General features: G+C 35.4%; 1 protein-coding gene across 1 annotated transcript in view; it reads right to left on the bottom strand.

Annotated features, from left to right (window-relative positions):
* LOC106873538 (phosphoinositide 3-kinase regulatory subunit 4) overlaps window positions 1–16,945 on the bottom strand; it is an 85,745-nt gene that overhangs the window by 33,390 nt on the left and 35,410 nt on the right. Inside the window, 9 exon segments of the mRNA XM_089365288.1 lie at window positions 1,368–1,502; window positions 2,352–2,453; window positions 4,101–4,147; window positions 6,727–6,874; window positions 8,019–8,082; window positions 10,138–10,220; window positions 12,630–12,669; window positions 14,779–14,873; window positions 15,957–16,052. Coding sequence (XP_089221414.1) covers window positions 1,368–1,502; window positions 2,352–2,453; window positions 4,101–4,147; window positions 6,727–6,874; window positions 8,019–8,082; window positions 10,138–10,220; window positions 12,630–12,669; window positions 14,779–14,873; window positions 15,957–16,052 — 810 coding nt within the window.

The following is a 16,945-nucleotide window of genomic DNA, read 5'->3' as shown; positions in this document are numbered from 1 at the left end:
AAATGCTTAGCTGACAAACTGGTGCCACCATTCCTATGTCATAGCTGGATAGCAGAGGATAGAAAGGGCGAGTGTCTGTATAAACATCTTGTATTTGACATCATGTAAATGACTCAAGTTGGAGGTTGTTTCTATGTGATTACTTTATCTGTTAGAAATAGTAGCTAAAGTTGCCTTAAATCATACCATGTAATCTTAAAAATGAAAGACAAATTACATAACGGATCTCAAAAAAACAAATTGCAATGGTCAAGGTGTGAATGTTTATAATCACAGGTTTGCTCAATTAGAACTGACCTATGGTTACTTTTTTCTTTCTTTTTACTTGTTTCAGTCATTTTACCGTGGCCATGCTGGAGCACCGCCTTTAGTCGAGCAAATCGACCCCAGGACTTATTCTTTGGAAGCCTAGTACTTATTCTATCGGTCTTTTTTTGCTGAACCGTTAAGTTACGGGGATGTAAACAGACTAGCATCGGTTGTCAAGCGACGTTAGGGGGACAAACACAGACACACACACATATATATATACATTTATACGACGGGCTTCTTTCAGTTTCCATCTACCAAATCCACTCACAAGGCTTTGGTCGGCCCGAGGCTATAGTAGAAGACACTTGCCGAAGATGCCACGCAGTGGGACTGAACCTAGAAGCATGTGGCTGGTAAGCAAGCTACTTACCACACAGCCACTTCTTAGTAAAAGAAAATATAAAAAATATCCCCATTAAAAATTAAAAAAAAAACCCATCATACCATCCATCCTGATTTAAGCAACTTAATATAAAACAGTTTAAAATAAAAATAATTCTTTCAATTAATGGCACAAGGCCTGAAAAATTTTGGAGGGGAGGGGGTAGTTGATTGCATTGACCCCAGTGTTTGAGTTGTATTTACTTTATTGACCCAGAAAGGATGAAAGACAAAGTCAACCTTAATATTAACAGACAAATCAAAAACTATGGATGGTTTTAAAGCAGAGAAAACCAGTTCTTGGCTGCTGCTGCTGCCATTGCCACCACCATTTCCACGATCACCACTTTACGTGCCAGTACAGGTCGGTAAGAACACCATGTCTTGCTTGTATGATTCCTTTATTGAAATGGTTTCTTTGACTGGATGCCCTTCCTAACACCAGCCACTTTATAGCTGTGTCTCATTGTAGCACCAACACTAAAGAATTGTCGTTATCTTTACAAGACTATTTGGTCCTCTTGATGCTATTGTGCCTCTGTTCATTTACTAACTATTTTTACAAATACTTCATGAAAATAATTAGTTAATTTAAATTATTTTCCCTTACATTACGATGTTAAGAGAAAAAAAAAGCAGTCACCAAATTAAGAAAAAATTTTCAAAATACTTACAGGGTGTGCTAAAAATGGTACAACTTCCTGGATGAAATCATAAAGCATGATCTTCTGGATAAGGCCCAGTTCTACTAGAGATGATAGCGCTCCTAGAGATCTATAAATTACAAACTCTTCACTGTCACTAAGACCCTAAAAAGGAAGAGAAATAATAAAATGAATAAATAAAAGGTATCAGTAGTTCAATCCTTTAACATCCAAATTTCTTTCACAAATGTAAAAGATTATTTATTCACATTGTTTTCAATAGTCGTGCATTATCTTGTAGCTTCAAAATTTCAATGAGGTGATTGTTTATTTTAGAATGACATTGTAGGGAAGGATAGATCTGGCAGATAGATGTGGAAGGATAGATCTGGGCAGTTTGAACATAAAACAAGTAGTATATTTGGACTGGATATGGACAATTTAAATGCTAAAGGGTTAAAGTGTACATTAGATGTGCACAGTCTTGATAAAAAAAACCATGCAACTATAATTTCTGTATTAACTCTTTAGCATTCAGATTGCTCTGTCAAAAGTAGAACATTTGAGCTGGATATGGCTGGTTTAAATGTTAAAGGGTTAAGTTGTTTGGATCTGGGGTGGGGTTCCTATTGGCTGAAAGGTTAATGGTTTATTGGTACCATTACCTACATTATACAAAAATACTCAACTCTCATCAGCTCAGCAGGTCTAGCTGCAAACAGATGTAAGCAAGCCGTGCGTTGTGTAGTTGATGCTACCAAGTTGTTGTACTTAGTTTGAAACTGTACCAAAGACTGGTGAGATTTATTATTGCTGTTATTATCTACCTTCCACCTGTTCTAGTAGAGCAGAATTACAAATAGAAAGAACCCTAATTACAGCTTCTAAAGACCTTTGTTTACTACCAATCATTATCATTACCATGTCAAATTACAATACAACAAAGGACAATTTTTTTATAACTCAATTCTTGCTGTTAAACTACAAGGACATCTTGACATCCATGTGGCTTACCTGTTGTATGAGTGGTTTTAAAACACATGAGCTTTGCCATCCCACGTAAGCAGCTACACCAACAACATTCTCAAAAAATGAAGCCCTTAACTGCCAATCAAGCTGAAACACAAAGTAAAATTTTGCAACATAGCATTCTTCAAAACCATTTTAAATACAAGACTTTAAAATTTATAGCAAGCCAAAAACAAAAAAAAAGAAATGCAAATTTCTTTGTTTGTAAGCAATGTCATTCATTTCCAGTCTTCTGTACAAAACGTGTCTGGCCAAGGTAATATGTTACAAAGTAAATACAAATATTTGAGTGTCTGTATATGTGTATATCATCATCACCATCATTTTAACATCAACTTTTTCACACCTGCATGGATCAGATGGAATTCATTGAGGGAATTTTCTATGGCCAGATGCCCTTCCTGTTGCAAAGCAAAATAACGTTTAACCTAGGCCAGACATGTTTTTCACAGACAACTAGAAATGTACACCTTTGCTTATATACTGGTGATGCTCATCTACAACCATCATTTGATGTCAAGACAAGGGTACATACAAACACATACGTATGTATATCTATATCCACACACACACATATATATTTATACACAAATACATGAGTCATTTTCATGTTTCATTTAAAAAATTTCACTCTGGCAGGCCCAGGGCTACAGTTAAAGAAACTTGCTGAAGATGTCATGCAGTAGGACTGAACCAGAGACCACATGGTTGGGAAGCAAGTTTCTTAAACACACACTCATGTCTGCCCTGTTACTATTTATACCATATGCCTAAGTTATAGTGTGAAATTTCCTATCAGCCCACAGTATTTCAGAGATGTACACACATCCTTTCTTTGTGTTGTCTGTGAAACTACTTCCACCTGTGAAGTAAGATCTCATTTCATTATAGTGGTACTTTTGGATGTTTTACATCCATTTTTCCATGCTAGCATGGGTTGGAAGAATACATATAACTGAGGCCTTGTTTAACAGTCATCAATCCATCTTTTGTTGAGCAAGGTCATGTTTGAAAGTATTCTATGTTGAGCCATGTCGAGTTTATTGAAATAACACGATCTACAGAAAATACCAATTCTAAGATATTTAACATTACTGGAATAACCATGAAATTTAATTTCACAGTTAAAGGGTTAAAGGGATGGACACACACACACACACACACCACATAGGCCTACCACTCTTATCTGAAATGTAATTCAATATTAATAATTCTTAATAGGAAACTAATCATAATCTCTTAGCAGTTGTTCTTAGCAGATCAACCAAGAATTTAGTTTCTTTTTTTGCTGAATGCTTCCTTTATGGTGATGCTGTTGATGACTCTGTAGACCAATTCTTTCATAGAAGAGTCGATGGCACTGACTGCATGGCAATGTTGGTGGAGGACGAGGTTGACTTTGTGGAGCCTTTCTCTCCTTTTCTCTTCTGGTGGCTTTGAAGTTTTTGGTTTCGATGGTGATGGAACACTGCCCCTTGGTACAGTTTTAAGCTTGTGTTTCAAATGATTTAGTCTCAAGTCCAGTGACCTTTAGTGTTGCTTTGAGTTGGTCTTTGTATCTTCGAAGAATGCAACCCCACAGTCTTTTCACTGAAGTGAGCTCTAAGACTTGGTATGGTAACCTCGAGTGACTATACAAATGTTAATTAACTGACAACATGTTTTGATTACTGAATATAATTTACAAGTGATATGTATTGAAGTTAAGATTGTAAGCAAGTAAATAAGGCTTACCTTGTCATTTAGGAATGTTATCATATGGGAAAGAAGAATATCACTGGCTGTAATGAAGAAGTCATAAAAGAAAATGTAAAACTACAATTGAAGTTATTTATAATAATAATAATATTAATAATAAAGGTATGTGATAAGGAAGAAAGAAAAGTCGACAGATATAACAGGTTAGCTTGGGAGGTTAAGCAGTTGTGGTCGATGAAAAGGTGGTAGTAGTACCAATAATTGTTGGAGCCTTGGGAACAGTGAATAAAAATTTTGAGAAGTACATGTAACAAATAGGGGCTGCAATAAGGGTGGAGCACTTGCAGAATAAAAGTACTGCTTGGAACCACTCGAATACTCCGGAAGGTGCTCGAAAAATAAGAGGTGTTACCTTAGTTCACTGGTAGTGAACAACTGACACCGCAGTACATCTCCAGCGTTAGAAGCTGTGCAAAGGCAACAACAACAACAACAATAATAATAATCATGATGATAATTGCCGGTGCCCCTGGACTGGCTCTTGTGCGGGTGGCACATAAAAGACACCATTTCGAGCGTGGCCGTTTTCGTGCGGGTGACACGTAAAAGCACCCACTACACTCTCTGAGTGGTTGGCGTTAGGAAGGGTATCCAGCTGTAGAAACTGCCAAATTAGATTGGAGCCTGGTGTTGCCATCCGGTTTCACCAGTCCTCAGTCAAATCGTCCAACCCATGCTAGCATGGAAGGCGGACGTTAAACGATGATGATGATAATGCTTCCAAATTTTGGCACAAGGTCAGCAATTTTGGGGGAGGGGGTAAGTCGATTACATCAACCCCAGTGATCAGCTGGTACTTATTTTATCAACACCGAAAGGATGAAAGGTGAAGACAACCTTAGTGGAATTTGAACTTGGAACATAGTAATAGTAGTAGTAGTAGAAGTAGACAATCACCACTGAACAATATACAAAACATAATGTACAGAATCACCAATAGAATATCAGAATATATACTTTAACATAACTATCACCTGATGCTACAGCACGTCCTCAAACAGCTTTTATGCTGTGCAATTACCATTCAATAACATAACACAATCAACATGATCACCACCCAATATATGTTCTACACAATCATAACTCAATGTTATAAATACATAATATGACCAACATAATACAAAATAGCCAAGACCCCAAAAAATAAGACATCACATACAGCGAATATTCTATGCAACAAACACAGGAAATTCTAAAATAAAATCAGAATCAGAATGCTACACACACCTGAAGAATATGGTCATATATCTGGTGGTGCAACTGAAGCTCTCATGGAACGTTATAAAACATGTTAATAGTATTATTTCATTTCATTACTTGGCACAGGAGATGCTTAACAACATTTAGTCCAACTTTAAGTTGGGTCAATGAAATGTGTACAAGTTGAGCACTGGGGTTGATGTAATTGACTAGCCCCTTCTCTAAATTTCAGGCCTTGTACCTATAGTAAAAAGGATTATTTGGCACAAGGGCAATGGAGAAAGGGACATTACAGAAATGGTGAGGGTTTATATAGAATCAAGTATGGAAGAATAGGCATGGAAACAACAAAAACCATTATGGTGTCAATGGTGCATTAAAAAGCATTTGATCTACATTGTAAGACACATACAACACCAAAAAGAGAGTTGGTTTTATGTTGCTATGTGTGTAATATAATGCAGACTGTGGTAACTTGTTCAACCTTTGCTAGCATAGAAAAAAAAACATTCATTGCTGGGCAGTTTAGTTTATGGTAAAACACTTGACGCGTAATCGCAGAGATGTGAGTTCGAGTCTCATGGCTGGCCAGTAACATATTTTTCTGCAATGTATGGATAATTTATCCTAATCCCGCTATTTATAGCATTATCATGCGTTTGAGAAATAAATTTATTTCTGTATTTTATTAAAAATACTTTTATTCTTTTTGGAGCTTGTAAATGAAGATCCCATCTTCTTTAGTGTAGAAGCAGCATCAGTAGACATTTTTTTCCCTCGAAGGGTTAAAATTTGTGATTAAATTAACAGCTTACAAGAACGACTTCTTTTCCAAAAAATGTTCCAGAAAATCACCTGGCATTTTACAAATACAAGGATAGGGTCTAGGTTACTGGCAAGTGGTTGTTCCTGAAAGAGTTTGCCAAAACTAGAGGTCAACATTATAGTCTGTTTCAAATGATTTTGAAAACAATGAATAAATTAGTAGAATAACTTTGTCATTAATAAGCTGCTGTCTGGAAAATTAACATTAATTGTTGATGCCTGGTTTTAATTTAGATGACTTTAAGACAAAAAAATTTTATCACAGAACTCAAAGTGGTCTCCGATCAGTTGGCATTTAAAGAGTTAAAAGCAGTCAAATATGGTAGATTTTTACTAACGGTTTAGTCAACAGGGGAATGGCAGCACTACTTATGATCTGTTTTCAGAAGTTCCATAATGAGAGAGGAAAGAAGGAAGACCAGAATGCTTGTAACAGTTTGATTCCATTAATGGCAACTGAAGGCCAAGTAGTGGAATTAAAATGAACACCAGATTATCCACGAATGTACCTAACATTATATCAAAAACTGTTATTTCACTTCTTGTCAGTACTTATAGAAGGATATTTTATATTTACCTTTTTGGCGACCAAAGAAAACACAGAGACGAGTAAAACCATTTTCCAACAATGTCTGTTTCACAATATTATCCTGGTCACATAACAACATAACAACTTTTTGCTGGATAATTTCTTGCAGCGTTTGTAGTTCTGCATCATAGCTGACCTATAGAAATTAGATAAAGGAATTATAAAGTATAGAACTCAAAGAGAAAGTAAGGATAGCTAAGTGAATACAAAACAGTGCAAAAGTGTCTAGAAGAGACAATGTTCTTTTAATAACTATAGTTTCTTATACAGGAACATGGTCATAAATTTGGAGTAAGGAAACAGTTGGTTAAAATGATTTCAGTCAGTGCTTGACTGGTAATAATTTTTATCCAAACCCAACAGGAAGAAAGCAAAGTTAATGGAGGCAGGATCTAAATTCATAAAATAAAGATAGTGAAATATTTTATATATGGTTGTTTGCATTATATAAAGGTGGGTGGCAGCAAGCACAAAATGCTCTCTAGTTATTTTGCCACACATGCTAACAATTCAGCCAGTTCGCTGCCGAGAGAAATTAAGCTGTTACGTTTTCATTTTTGTTATATTATTTTGTGTCTACAGAAAGTTTTCCCACATTTTTATGGAAACTTGCACATTCATTATTATTTCTCAAATCCCTTTTGAAGAATGGAAAGCAAAGTTGACTCTCACCAGAATTGAATCAAAATGTAGATGATCATAACTAAATACTGTTAGGCATTTTCTTTTCAAAAGTGTACAAGTGGGCGGGGGGAACATGTGTCATTGCAGTGTGTTGCTGCATTCACTATTTGTTGGTATATTTCTGGGACCTCCCTGCTGATCCGTTGAGCAGAATCCCAGTCAGTTATCTCCATGAGATACCTCCTCATCTGCTGTGACATGTGGTTAACCAACATAAACCATCAACCCAGCTGGATCCTCAATGAAGAAAACATGGTAACTAGGCTCTAACTTGGAAAAATCAAGCAACATGACCAAACAGTCTGAGTGGTAGAGACTAAGAAAAGAGGACTGCTTTAATCTTCTTACTTTTAAACTCCTAATCTTTTTTTTCCTGACATCCTGGGTGTGCAGGGTACCATTGGTGTTTATTAAACATATCTAGCTTAATTGTAGATGCTACTTTCAATAAGTTAATCCTTATGTGTATGAAATTCTTATGATAGTGAATTAATATTTTATTTCTTGTCTACTGATAAGAATCAAATGGCTGTAGACCTGTCCTTTGTCTTGAAGCGCTGATAGGGATAAAGTAATTAAATAAGTAAATCACTTACTTGATAACGAGTGCCATCTGGGTCAGAATCATCTGAAACATTCAGATGTATCATATCCAAAACTCTGCAATATAAAATTTGATTTAATATTATATTATGCACACAAACACATAATGTATGTATGAATATGTGTATGTGTGTGTATACACACACACACACACACACACAGTTTGTGTTTATGTTGTGGTGCAACAACATAAAACTGTTTGATACAACTTTACATTGAAATTGTGTAACATTGTTAATTTATGTCAGATAAAAGGCAATTAAAAAATAAGAACCACGGTTTCATTCATCTGATTGATTCTATATGTCAGTACATTTAGAAATAATAAAATGATTCTAGAAAGTATAACTGAGATCTTTTGCTCTCAGTCATGTATCATTTTCGGAATTCATGTATCATCCATTTAAGAAGTTGGATAGCAGATAATGCGGAGCTTCTCAGTGAGTCACAAGTAGCAGGATTTTTAACCATTATTTAGCGATCACTATTTATAAGATATTGGTGGTCTCTTCTGCGTTTTCTAATTTCCAAATATACTTTGATAGAATGAGTTGTTGGCTGTTGTACTAATGGAGATATATTGCTATACATTGCTCCTATCTAAGTAATTATCTTTTAGAAAGAAATGCTCTATATACTGGCAATTGCATCTAAGCTCCCTCCTTTCTATGTCTAGCTGCAGTATTTTTTTCATTGTTGCTCATGACAGCATAAGATATGTTTTTATAAGTCATCCTTGTTGAACAGCCTATAGGCTTTATGACAATCTGGAAAATGCTTTCTGATGAAGAAAAGGGAATATTTTGCAATACTGGTTTTCACAAAATGCTATAAGGTGTGTTAAACCAGATAGTTTTGGTGAGTACTTTATTATTCTCACAATTGACTAGGTGACAGCATTTCATTGTAATTCAACAGCGTTGTAGGTGGTTTCATTAGAGCATGTGTACATAGCAAATGCACTATAGTAGTTGATTGCTTATATGACCTATTCAAGAGTAGAAATGAGTTTTCTGAAACAATAGGAGCCAAAGTAAGAGTTGGTTGGAAAGAGTTCAGGGAGTAATTACTTCTTCTGGTAAGGAAAAAGACGCCCTCTGGTGTCCTCTTTCTTCGAGTGAAAGGGAAATGCTTATGTAGAAAGTATGAGATTGTATTTCAGTATAACAGGCAATGAAAGCATCAGATGTGTAAGGGAAGGAAAGAAATGATGCAATCATGCACTGTTTGATGTGTAATTTTACTGCACTTAGGACACAAATGAGCTGAGAAATAAATTTCTTATACGAGGAATCAGATGCAGTATACAAGAGAAAAGAAGCAAGAGCTGGTACAGACAGGTGACATATGTGGAGGATGAAAGGTGGGTAAAGAAGTGCGAAGTGATCAAAACAGAAGGAATCTTTAGAAAGGGAAGAAGCAGGAAATTATAAGAAAAAGTTCATGAGGGTAGATCTCAGGGGCTTGAAAGAACTGCATGGAAGAGATGAAAAAGGACCAAAAATGGTGAGAAGCTGAGCTGGAAAAAAAATATCCTACTCATGCAAGCACGTAAAAACAGATGCAAAATGATGATGATGTGTGTATGTATATGTATATGTAAACACACACACACACACACACACACAAAATGTCTGACTGGTGAAAGTATCGAAAAAGGGATCTTAACCCATTACCTCCCATAATTCTATTAACTAGAATTTTTTTATGAAACTTTGATTTCTAGCATAAAACAGCCTTAGAAACACGCTGAAATGATCAAAATAACATTTTAAATAGAAATAAGCGAGATATTGGGTGAAAAATGAGCAAACTTCATTTCAATATCAGAGAAATATACCTAGTAGATATAGCAAAAAGGTTAGATATGTGTAAATATTGACAGATAATTCCGAAATTTGTAATTTTTAAGTGATCTCATATGAGATCACTGGTAGGTAATGGGTTAAACAATGATGACAGATAAATAGATATGTAGATAAAATAGATAGTCAGACAGACAGATAAACGATAAATATAGAAGTTTTTAAAAAAATAGAGCAGTAGGGGTGGGGTGGGGGGAAGGGAACCTCCATATTTCCAAAACATAAAAATATGAACAAACAAACTGACCTTAATGCTATCTCAGCAAGTTGTGCAATATTTTCAGCATAAGCAGCACGAACAAGAGTAACTGTATCCTGTGTTAGGGGTGACTGAAAGAAAATGATACCAAACCATGATTTTAAATAAATACATACAATGTCTGGTTGATATTTTCATGTTCTAAAATGACAATTTTTAAGCTAAATTGTTAAACCTTATTATATATTTGTATTCTTGCATGCTGAATACTGCATCTTTGAATACACTTATGCTGTATTTTTTCATATAATAATGATTTTGAAGACAAGAACAATTTAAAAGAAAGAGTATAGTGGATTATATCAACTGCAGTAGGCTTACACATACATACATCATACATATACACATCCATCCACGTCGTCGTTGTCATCATCATCGTCATCATCATCCAGAGTTTTAAATCTGGGTTTTGTCCCCGTTAACGAGGGTGGCCGAATCTACCTCAATGCCATAGAAACTGTCCTCACACCATCTTGCCTGGTTTTGGGCATCCTCCCTTTTCAAACCAACCCTCCCAATCTCCTCCTCCACCTGTCCTCTTCACATTTTCCTTGGTCTACCTTGCTTTCGCAGTCCATTTACCTCAAACTTAAGCACCCTCCACAGAACATGCTCCTCATCCCTCCTCAACACATGCCCATACCACCGCACTCTATTCGTCCTTGCCAGCCATTCCACCGATTCCTCCAACCCCAGCATCCCCATCAAATTTTAATAGGTAGATAACTTGGTGGTTCCTACCTCATCTCTATGTTTTGTTGACCATAGGTTTTCCTGAGAGTAGCTCTTCCCTGTTTTAGCATGTTTCCTTTTTAACCCATCCAAGTAACAACACACCTAACCCTAATCCTCTAAACAGGGTGGAAAAATGCCAACCAACTGACAATGAAACATGCAATACAGGGTTAGGTTGTAACAGTAGCATGGTAAAAATGACTTGGCGTGTGTGTGTGTGTGTGTGTGCGTGCGTGCGTGTGTGCGACTCTCTAATCTTTGGAAGTAATCCCACAATTGCTAATTTCACAATAAATCTGTCATGGGCATTCTGTAAAGTGGTTGGTGAATGCAGAATTAAGATGATTTTTTGGTCTTGTCAAGGACATGTAATCTCTTTAATGCTGGTGCCATGGTAAATTGCATCCAATACAGTTTATAAAGTGGTAGTCATTAGGAAGGACATCCAGCTATAGAAACCAGGACAAAAATGAAACATCAGCAAGATGTGGTCTTCTGATTTGTCTAGATGAGCAGCATCTCCAAATAAGAGCAGACTTGAACTGTGAGATCGTGTTCAACTGACACCAGTATGGAAAGAAGATTGTGATGAGGATGATTTTGTATGTGTGTGCGTGTGTGTGTGCGCGTATAGATAGATAGACAGACAGACAGACAGGTAAGTATGTAAGTGGATAGATAGCTGCATACATATGTACACACGCATAGATAAATATGTACACGCACATATAATCACTGTTTTAAATTTACTCCTGCTTATAAATCATAGCTGTTTACAAAATTTTGTTGTATAACAACAGAAAAACTTTGATGATAATCTATTTAATAAAAACGAACATCCTTATATATTTAAACACAAACACACATGCACATATAAACATGTCTCTCTATAAAAGTGTTTGTAAACTACATCTTAAAATGATGAGAAAATATATACAGGTTCCATAGTCGAAATGCAAGTAGATATATAGTCAGTTTACTGTCAATAGACAGTCCAGTGAAACAATTATTGCTAGAAACAAAAACAATCTTAAAATGTAATCAACAGATTGTTGTTGTTGTTGGCACTCCGTCGCTTACGACGTCGAGGGTTCCAGTTGATCCGATCAACGGAACAGCCTGCTCGTGAAATTAACATGCAAGTGGCTGAGCACTCCACAGACACGTGTACCCTTAACATAGTTCTCGGGGATATTCAGCGTGACACAGAGTGACAAGGCTGACCCTTTGAATTACAGGCACAACAGAAACAGGAAGAAAGAGTGAGAGAAAGTTGTGGTGAAAGAGTACAGCAGGGTTCACCACCATCCCCTGCCGGAGCCTCGTGGAGCTTCAGGTGTTTTCGCTCAATAAACACTCACAACGCCCGGTCTGGGAATCGAAACCGTGATCCTATGACTGCGAGTCTGCTGCCCTAACCACTGGGCCATTGCGTCTCCATGTAATCAACAGAAAATATTGCAAAAATAGGGTAAAGCAGTTGAATGCAGTCATGCCCAAAAGTATTAAACATATCACTGACTCATCTTAATGCTGTCTATCAGTCTTAATACACATTTTTGTCAGCTGAGTGGAGGGGTGGTATGTAAAATGAAGTGCTTTACACAAGGAATTGAACACGTTTATGATTGAAAGCCCAGTTGCTTAACCATTAGGTCACATGCCTTCTCAATCAACATTGAGCATATCCTCAAAATCTATTTTATTTAACTGATAAGAGTAAATTAAAATGTCAGAATACTTACTAGATATGGAAAGATATATTCAGGAAATATATTTGCATCGCTGAAACAAAAGAGGACAAGGTAAGAAATGGTATTAACAGATTTGAAAACCTTATTTTTGTTAATTTATTTTAGGAAAAACATTTCACCAAAAAGAACAATAAACATATTACTACTTTTAGAGATCGTTAGCAAGTCAATTACAGGTTACAGCTACAAAATTTAACTCATTAATTAAGACTCATGAATTTCATTTATCTTTTGTCTTTTACATTTTATTTGTTTCAGTCATTAGACTGCGGCTAGGGTTCAGTTGAGCAAATTGACCCCAGGACTTATTTTTTCCCTTAAGCCAGATATCTATTACAGCAGTCTCTTTTGTCAAACCACTAAGTTACGGGGAGGTAGACAAACCCCTGTCATCAGGAAGTGATGGGGGACAAACACAGACACAAAGATGCACACACATAGATACACACACACACACACACACACACACACACACACACATATATATATATATATATATATATATATATATATATATATATACATATATGTAATGGGCTTCTTTCAGTTTCCATCTACCAAATCTGCTCACAAAGCTTTGGCTGGCCTAGGGATATAGTAGAAGGCACTTGCCCAAAGTGTCATACAGTGAGAGTAAACCTGAAACCATGTGGTTGGAAAGCAAACTTCTTACTACACAACCATGCCTGCATCTATCTCAGATGTCACATTTTGCATATTCTTTTATAAAAAAAAAATAAATAATTGTTTCTAATATAGGCAAAAGGACAGAAATTTATTGGAAGCAGGTTATTTAAAGAAAAATAAAGAAAGAAAAGTGTCTTTATCTTACAAAAACCAACAAACAGCTTGAATTATTTCAGCCAAGGGAATTTTTGCCATGGAAATTTAACCAGGTATAAATTATTAGCAAATCATTCTGAAATCACAATTTCAAAAAGGGCAGACTGACAGAATCAACCCTTTAGTGTTTAAATCAGCCATATACAGTCCGTATATTCTATTTTATGCTCAAACTGGCCATAACTAACCTCTCACACTTAACCTATAATGTCATTCTAAAAATAAATAATCACATCATTGAAATCTCAAAGCTACAAGGTAATGAATGGATTAATTCAAATAAGCATATTTGGCAGAATAATCCGAATGCTAAAGGGATGAAGACAATTTATGGATTCTGCTAATGACCAAAAGATGGTATGGTTTGCTGTTCTTGTTTTGTCATGAGTAAACCCTGACTGGGCACACTTGTGATTTAAATGGTTCAAGAAAGTCTAAACATGATTATCTTACATTATTTACATTTGACAGATATTCGTCCTCATCTAGTTTGTTGTTAACACAACGTTTCGGTTGATATACTCTCCAGCCTTCATCAGGTGTCTTGGGGAAATTTCAAACCTGAGTTCTCATTCCTAAGGTATTTTTCAATGTTATTATTATTATTATTATTACTATTATTCAGGTCACTGCCTGCAATCAAACTTGGAATCTTGGGGTTAGTAGCCCGCGCTCTTAACCACTACGCCATATTATCTTATTATTTTACTGATTATCTTACTATATTTTTTATTTTCATAATGTAACTAAAAATACGTTATCTAATGTATTCTTACTTTTTTTTTTTAAGACGATAGAATGTAATGAGGGATATTTGGCTGCTAATTCTAGTGGGTTCAGCTGATATGAAGGGACCTGTCTGCTAGCTCAAGAAGATAACACTTTTGATACCAATCCATCTAAGACCATTCTTGGTTCTTTGATACAAACTTCCTGTTTTAAAGAGATCCAAAACCTTCTATCAAAATTTTATGTTAATTGATGTTACGAACACAAGATTAATAATGACAGTTTTTTTTCAAAATACATTGAAACAAAGGCAGTGTATGTCAACAAAAGAATAGTCATGAAAGAGTTAACATGGGTAGTAAACAGAGATGAGGGTAAATTTCCAGACATTCCTTAAGGTGGACAACAAAGTTGTACAATACCTTAATAAGGAATCTATAATAGTACAAAACACTAACATAAGAATCATACCTCAAATGCTTCAGTTTACTAAAACACATGGTAGCAGTGACCAATAAATACAATGAAACAGATGATTCTTAAAGATAAATAATGTTGATTTACAAACCTTTTTGGAACTGACTTGAGATTGGACAAACATTTTACAATAGTTCTCAGAGTATCAGCTCGCACTCGTGGAAATGGATCTTCAGCTAAACAAAGCTGGAAGAAGAAAATTAATGAAACATTTCAGTCAATTTTAAGTGGTACAGATGTTTTAAATCGCATTTTACAATAAAAAAAAAACAGACAAAAGTAATGAATTTCTATATAATACTGTCACTTTTCAAAATACAAACAATTGAACTGCACATGCAAATACAATAAAATATAAAAGTTTCCAAAATGGGTGAATATTTAATTTTTACATAAAGGAGAGGGGCATTGTTGATTTTATTAACTCCAGTACTTGACTGGTACTTGATTTTTTTGAGCCTGGGAGAAAGGAAAGCAAAGTTGATTTTTGCATAAGTTGAACTTAGAACATAGAGTTTAGTGTGTGGTGAAATGTTAGAGTATGTGACAATACTTTGAGTTACTTGCTTTGGATTTTTGTGCTTTGACCCTGCTGAGGCCAGCTTTACCTTTTATATGTTTGGTGGGGTCAATAAAATATAGTCCCTGTCCAGGAAGATGACTGGCAGACTTGTCAGAACATTGAACAAGATGCAGTATATGTTCCAGCATTTAGCACTCTGAGGTGGTTTTGATAGAAGACTTAAGCAATACCCAGTCTAATACCATCCAATACCCAATTAAGCAATACCCAGTCTATCACCTGGTTCTTGGGTACCTTAAACAGAATTTATCAGAATAAAAAAATTCTTTTTTTATTCTGAATAAATAAATAAATAATAATAATAATAATAATAATAATAATAATAATAATAATAATAATAATAATAATAATAATAATAATAATAATAATAATAATAATAATAATAATAATAATGGTTTCAAATTTTGCCACAAGGGTAGCAATTTTGGGGGAGGAGATAAGTCGATTTCATTGACCCCAGTGTTTCACTGGTACTTGACAGGCATTTAAATCAGGTTCCTGGTTTGACTATAACTTCCACCCTTCCTCCCATCAACCTACAAAGCCCTGAGAGAATAATGGATATTCATAGTACTGCCATTCCCTCTCTAACTAAATAGTAAAAACAAGGGAGCCTTAAAAGGCAAGTTACAAGGAATGTGATATGGAAGAGGAGAGAAGTTTCTGCTGAAAACAAAATTTCTTACCATTAAAGGTAGAAGTCGATCTAGAATGATTTCTGCAGTGACATGTTGAGATATTTCAAGGAGCAATTCAAGAGCAGTTGATTTGGAACTGGCAAACTGTAAAAGACATTAATAAGACAAAATAAATCTTGGATAGCAGTTAGTGTCATCCGAAAGTGTAGTCTGCTACGTTTTTTTGTAGGTTATGATGAGTAAGACGATGTATAGACGTGTCAGAATACATTTTTGTGTCATGAGAACCTTCTTTCAATTACAAAGATATCCACCAAATGGTGAATATCTTTGGAATGGACTATTTGCATATCAGTTATCTCACACATGCACGCAAGCACACAGGGATTATAATCAGGACCAAAGTCTAGATATGACTACGTTGAGCCTAAGATATTAATGAGCTCTGGTTACTGTACAGGAGTAGTTTACTACATGCTTTCTCAGAGATTTGTAGGAGAATTTGGTCTTAGCACTGTGAGACATTTAACACTTGTGTTCTTCACACATGACTTCTGTGCAACAGGGCAAGTTGTAGGTGGTACCTATTTATAGAAAAGTGGATAACAGCAATATGAACTGCTGCCACTTTTAAAGGGGGGACAGAATCAGAGAAAGAACAAGAGAGGTAATGCTTCTCTCTTCAAGTAAAATGATTTCAATTAGAAATTGAAATCAGATCACCAGGAATCAACTTACAAAAGAAGAACATTCGTTTTTATTTTTCAGAAAGCACACAAATGTATCTATATATAGGTTATGAGCAATAGTGGTGTCAATTAGACCCAGAGGTTTCAGGTAATGCTGAGTAAGTGCGATGGATAGACCATGGTTAAGCTCCAGGTTTGGTGATTATGCGAATAAGGGGTCTAACATAGGTCATATATCAGCGTGTGAATATAAGGATTTACTTTTCGTAATGAGATAAAAAACCAAGGCTGTGTATATTTTAGAATATTTATAAATGTTCTAAAATATACACAGCCTTGGTTTTTTTT

This window comes from Octopus bimaculoides, chromosome Z, assembly GCF_046866305.1.
Source record: "Octopus bimaculoides isolate indiv1 chromosome Z, ASM4686630v1, whole genome shotgun sequence".
NCBI lineage: Eukaryota > Metazoa > Mollusca > Cephalopoda > Octopoda > Octopodidae > Octopus > Octopus bimaculoides.
This window is presented reverse-complemented; position numbering and strand designations above follow the sequence as displayed.